This window comes from Haliotis rufescens, unplaced genomic scaffold (assembly GCF_023055435.1).
Source record: "Haliotis rufescens isolate VD_foot unplaced genomic scaffold, xgHalRufe1.0.p SCAF_1, whole genome shotgun sequence".
Classification (NCBI taxonomy): Eukaryota; Metazoa; Mollusca; class Gastropoda; order Lepetellida; family Haliotidae; genus Haliotis; species Haliotis rufescens.
The window spans coordinates 70,320,093-70,326,092 of NW_025963779.1; the positions used below are offsets into that span (position 1 = coordinate 70,320,093).

Genomic DNA, 6,000 nt, shown 5'->3' on the forward strand with positions numbered 1-6,000 from the left:
GGTAGAGCATGAGCTGCTGTCTACCTGTATAGGTTGGGTATACCATCAGCTGCTGCCTACCTGTATAGGTTGGGTATACCATGAGCTGCTACCTACCTGTACAGCTTGGGTATACCATGAGCTGTTGCCTACCTGTACAGCTTGGGTAAAGCATGAGCTGTTGCCTACCTGTACAGCTTGGGTACAGCATGAGCTGCTGCCTACCTGTACAGCTTGGGTATACCATGAGCTGTTGCCTACCTGTATAGCTTGGGTAAAGCATGAGCTGCTGTCTTCCTGTATAGCTTGGGTACAGCATGAGCTGTTGCCTACCTGTATAGCTTGGGTATAGCATGAGCTGCTGCCTACATGTACAGCTTGGGTAGAGCATGAGCTGCTGTCTTCCTGTATAGCTTGGGTATAGCATGAGCTGCTGTCTTCCTGTATAGCTTGGGTAGAGCATGAGCTGTTGCCTACCTGTACAGCTTGGGTACAGCATGAGCTGTTGCCTACCTGTACAGCTTGGGTACAGCATGAGCTGCTGCCTACCTGTACAGCTTGGGTAGAGCATGAGCTGCTGTCTTCCTGTATAGCTTGGGTATAGCATGAGCTGCTGCCTACCTGTACAGCTTGGGTACAGCATGAGCTGCTGCCTACCTGTAAAGCTTGGGTATAGCATGAGCTGCTGCCTACCTGTATAGCTTGGGTATAGCATGAGCTGCTGCCTACCCGTATAGCTTGGGTATACCATGAGCTGCTGCCTACCTGTATAGCTTGGGTATAGCATGAGCGGCTGCCTACCTGTATAGCTTGGGTATAGCATGAGCTGCTGCCTACCTGTATAGCTTGGGTATAGCATGAGCTGCTGCCTACCTGTATAGCTTGGGTATGGCATGAGCTGCTGTCTTCCTGACATAGGGGGACATGTCCATCACTGCCTCTTTGATGGCCAGCATCATGATGGGTGTGATCACAGGCACTCGAATACTTGACAACACTCGCAGGGCACTTGCTCGAATCAGCTGATTCGGATCCTGGTACAAACATGAAGGTAGAGTTTGATAGATGAATACTTCACTAGGCTCTGTACTATGATATGAATGAGTGAGTGAGTGAGTATGGTTTTACGCCGCTTTTAGCAATATTCCAGCAATATCACGGCGGGGGACACCAGAAATGGGCTTCACACATTGTACCCATGTCGGGAATCGAACCCGGGTCTTCGGCGTGACGAGCGAACGCTTTAACCACTAGGCTACCAGACTACCCCATGATATGAATGAACATCATTGTATGTGATTAAGGCTCAACTATAGTATGAGTTATAGCTACTATCAGGAAATCAGGAAAGTAACAGTTGAAGCCAAGTGATGTGATACACACCAATATTAGCCATGTCTTCGTTAAACTATATTGTCATCAATCTTGTAAGTAAGGATCATAATACCCATATATCCATTTATAAAAATATTTTTATGTGGTCTTTCTAGATTTGAATATTAAAACATATTTAACTTAAACATCAATATTTGTTGAAATTATCAACTTGAGACCATAAAAACTAAACTGATGACCTCATTAACAAAACGAAAATAGACTAATTGTGTTCATCATGAAACTTGCCCTGTATTTATGCATGACTTGTTATTGATATGGTGAAAGTCCATCCCTATATGATGAAGTAACAGTACAGAGACAATCCTTACACCAGCTTTACACTCTCCATGCATCATCTATCAATATTTGTTCAAGTTTGTGTAAGTTCAAACAGTCCATGATCATTTGAACTGACAACAGTCATAATAAATCTCACATGTAATTATTGCCAAGAGTGGCCAAGTTAGCACCAGATAATTGGTCACCTCTCATACTTACAGATTAAGAATTCCAGGTAAATGGTCAAAATGTTTATTACAAATGGTGCACATACAAATCCAGGAACTCATTCAGGTAAAATACAACCACATAAAATTTTGAGTTGTCACGGTCTTGCATATGTTCTGAGCAAAACCTTTTTGAAGTTAAAAACAGTGTTTCACAATAGACTACTCTGCTTACAACATTTACAACCCAAAACATTGTCTTACAACCACCCTCATTAATGTTGTTTTCAGTATCATAATTCATATCACACAAGCATACATCAATGTTTGTTACCTTCAAAGCTCTCTGGAATGTGCTGATTGAGAGCAAAGCCAGGTCTTGTTGTTCTTCTGCATAGCGCGTCAGGTACACATACACCAGCTTCTTTATCTGTCAACAGAATAAAGTTGTACACCACTTCAGACACAAGTTGTTAACTAGACTGCAACAGGTTGTTTGTTTAATGCCCCAGTCAGCAATATTCCAGCTATACCACAGTGGCCTGTAAATAACCAAGGCCAGACCAACCAATGGTTATCACCAGTATGAGCAAAGTTTCACACCATCTGCACCGGTAGGAACTAACATTTTCAGTCCCCTAGTCCTTGTAATAACAACATGTAGGAAAGCCCTTAATAATGACAAATTTCTACTAGTCCCTATGATACCTTAACTATTGGGCAGATTGGCAAGGACTACAGGACTAGTGCCAATTTCTAATGCTGATCAGGGTACAATAGTACACAATCAACCAAGTCACAGGTCTACCTTAGATGCCTCTCATGACAAGCAATAGAGTGCTGGTGATCAATTCTAACCCTGGTTCCCAGGTTTGTTGCTATAGTCACATTAGTAACATTACTATCATCACAAACACCTTATAGATTTTCCAGTCAGAAAGAAACTACCCCAAAGTAATGTGCAAGTATTCTTTACATGGTTATGTCCCTTGACCAGCTTCAAATGCAAATTACTGTCTAAATTAATCATCACTTACTACAAGCAGCTGTGGTTCCCTCCCGTAATACTACCTTCTCATTCAGCTGTTTTTGTCTCAAAACATTCTCTCAAACAGTAAAATCCTCCTGTGTCTGACCAAGGACTATTTAGTTTCATCAAACCCTGAGACACAACTGAAAGTATTTTTACCCATTCTTACCTCAAGGTTTTTAGAAACAACATTTTTCACAACTGCGGGAAACAGATCAGAAGCATCCTTTCCTTTGGCTACCATCTGAAACAGTAGAGCAACCTATGAACATACAACAATTATATTAAGTCACACAGTGCAACTGATGCTATGAACAGGAACACCAGGGAGGTCAAAATGGCATGTTATGTTCCATGAATGCAACATTTACATATGCCACTGATAAATGGCAATCAAGTCATGGAGTGTTTTATCCAAGTAAATACACTTCATATTTCTTATCTTAATCTCAGACTTTGATCCTTCGCACCAAAATAGAACTCATACCTTTTGAAGAAGACTTTTTGAACATTTGTAAGATGACATGTCTATACTGCTCATCCTAAATCAACCAGCTCACACCTAAAGATTGGGTCTTCCTGGTGTTCATCAATACAAGTACTATTCGTACTCATCTATAATATGCGTTTTTGTTTGTTTGTTGTTTAACACCGCACTCAGAAATATTCCAGCCATATGTCAGCTGTCTGTAAATAATCGAGCCTAAACCAGAAAATCCAGTGATTGACATCACGAGCATCATCCACACAATTGGAATACGAGACATGCATCAACCAAGACAGCTACCCGATCCTATTAGTCGCCTCTTACGACAAGCATAGTCGACTCTTACGACAAGAATGGGTTGCTGAAGACCTCTTCTACCCCAGATCTTTAGCTATAAATAGACATTTTGTTGCTCACACATTGGATACAGTAGTGAGCCTGTGTGAACTTCACACTCAGCAATATTCCAGCACTATCATGGAGGAATGTATAGAATGAGTCTGGATGAGGCAAACCAGCGATTGTGAGCAAGAGCAACAACACACATCACTGTGCTATGAAGCTATTAAGGTCACAGAGCTGCCCACCTGATACCCATTAGTTGTCTGTTATGGCAAGTATGAGGCACTGGTAATCTTTTGGACTCGGAAATTCAAACAAGAGAGGTGGCTTTCTCAGCAGTAGAACAAAAGCAGTAAAAATGACATTTGTGACGTATTCTGATTGTTGTCTATACAATACCCCAATGATTCTTTTCATGGCCTCCAACTTCAGATTGTCCTTGTTGCCATCAAGCATTGACTTCAAGTCTTCATGTCTGTAAACACAGGCAAAACAATGATCATGTATGAGAAAGCACAGAGTAACTTGGAAGAAATACAAACATAACACTACGTATTTATACATTAGTCAACCGCACTTGCTTTACACTTTCATCATATTTCTATTCTCATTTAATTGTTTAATTGCCTTTGTTCCAGGAGTAGCAAAGTTCCATTCATGGCCTGCCTACTTTGTATACAGGGTTTACAATAAGTAACCATGTGCTTAATGACGTAAACAAGGTAGGCGCTTCAAAGCTCACTGAAGACATCAAAGAGTTTGCCACTTGTCGCTGAAGTTATGTTACAAATTAAGCTACACGAGGTGAGTAAGTAATAAGTAATGAAAACATACCTCAAAACTTACTTTTACACTAATGTACATTTAATCAAACTTGATCTGATGATAATTTTGCATTAGAACAATCATGTGCACCGATGATGTATTGGTTGCTATTTGTCAACTTCCTGTCTGTCATGTCATTTGACTGATCATGTTGTGCATCTATTTTTAACTTGACTGTCAAGGAGGGACTCGAAATTTATTGCGATTGTTATTAAACACGTAATCAGAAATATTTCTTAGGGACTCCAAAACACAGTATGCGAGGATATACTGATACATGACATGTGACCCAAGTTGCTAATATCTGAAAAATGACTGGGCACATGACTAGGTTAAGGGATCAATTTCCCCGAAGTAACCCCACTCAAATAAGCCTACAGAAACAATACAGAGGGTTTTTTTTAGCCCGTTATACAAGATTGCATAATAGTACTGTCAAGAATCCTGAGGGAAAAGTCAGGGACATTCTTTACAATGACATGTCGAATAAATAACTAAAATATACATAAAGGCCTATACATCATATGATACATTTTACCATTATTTATCTATTATATACCTCAACTCTGATATAAGGTATATGTCGTCAATAACCGTAAAAAGTCCATGAATACAATACAATTAGAACTGTCAATGTTGATGTTCTAACAATAAGCATCTCAGTATAATCAGGCATATGACATGTCACTCAACCGGTGTCAACATTGACCCACCTCTTAAAATCTGTGGTAAAAAAGCCGCTACTGGCGGGGTCAGTAGCCAGATCAGCGTCGGCACTGCCCGTCGATGATGGAGGTTTTTCGTTGGCATAACTTGTCGTCAGCTGGAGGCCGTTTCCAGACATTTTCTTTAATTTATTGATTCCGAAAACAACAATATTCTACAGACGGCTCCTCCAGCTTCCGTCTTTCATGAGCAAAAACCGGAAGTCATGTGGCAGGTATGAGCTATTTCACACTCAGGAACTAGAACGAAATAAGATCGTGTAAAATATCTATTCTATTCTAACATTTTCTTATTGTCAAACTGTTAAAGGCATACCCTGACGAAGAGCAATTTCTTACTTCTAAAACAACTATTGTCGGCATGTCATCATTATTTTGATGACCGCTGGAAAGGAATAATGATTTTGTGGGTGTTTTCTCGTATTCGAAAAGTAACGGTAATCATCATTCAATCTGTCACCATTATCACAGGGAGACAAATTGGTCTTGAGCAGTCCAAGCAAATTCGACTTGAATCATTGAACTACATTTATGTGCTAATTCAATGTATGCGACGTTGTTCAATTAAAGCAGTGACGTAATACTCTAAACATGCAAAGAGTACGCCTCTTCTTCCCACAAGCTAAAGGACTGGTAATTTATTATTGGGGGGTGATTAAATTGGTCTTGGGATTATATCCTATTTTGCTAACCCTCCCTGCACACACACACTTTATCTTTTTAATGATGCTAAACCCCACCCCAAAACAAACATATTTTTTATGCTGAGTGCGGCGTAAAACAACAAAC

The 6,000-nt window shown here is 40.1% G+C and overlaps 1 protein-coding gene across 3 annotated transcripts in view; it reads right to left on the bottom strand.

Moving 5' to 3' along the window:
• Positions 1-5,426, bottom strand: part of LOC124119492 (AP-3 complex subunit beta-2-like) — a 43,867-nt gene extending 38,441 nt beyond the window's left edge. For 2 of the 3 annotated variants that reach the window (XM_048400212.1, XM_048400210.1), the window contains exons 1-5: positions 5,200-5,426; positions 4,061-4,136; positions 3,002-3,076; positions 2,137-2,232; positions 853-1,013 (exon numbers count right to left, since the gene is read on the bottom strand). In XM_048400212.1, the coding sequence (XP_048256169.1) occupies positions 853-1,013; positions 2,137-2,232; positions 3,002-3,076; positions 4,061-4,136; positions 5,200-5,330 (539 nt within the window). In that variant the 5' untranslated portion in view covers positions 5,331-5,426. Of the gene's footprint in view, positions 1-312; positions 341-852; positions 1,014-2,136; positions 2,233-3,001; positions 3,077-4,060; positions 4,137-5,199 lie in introns of those variants that run through there. The other variant, XM_048400215.1, reaches the window with a different exon arrangement.
• Positions 5,427-6,000: the final 574 nt, after the last annotated feature.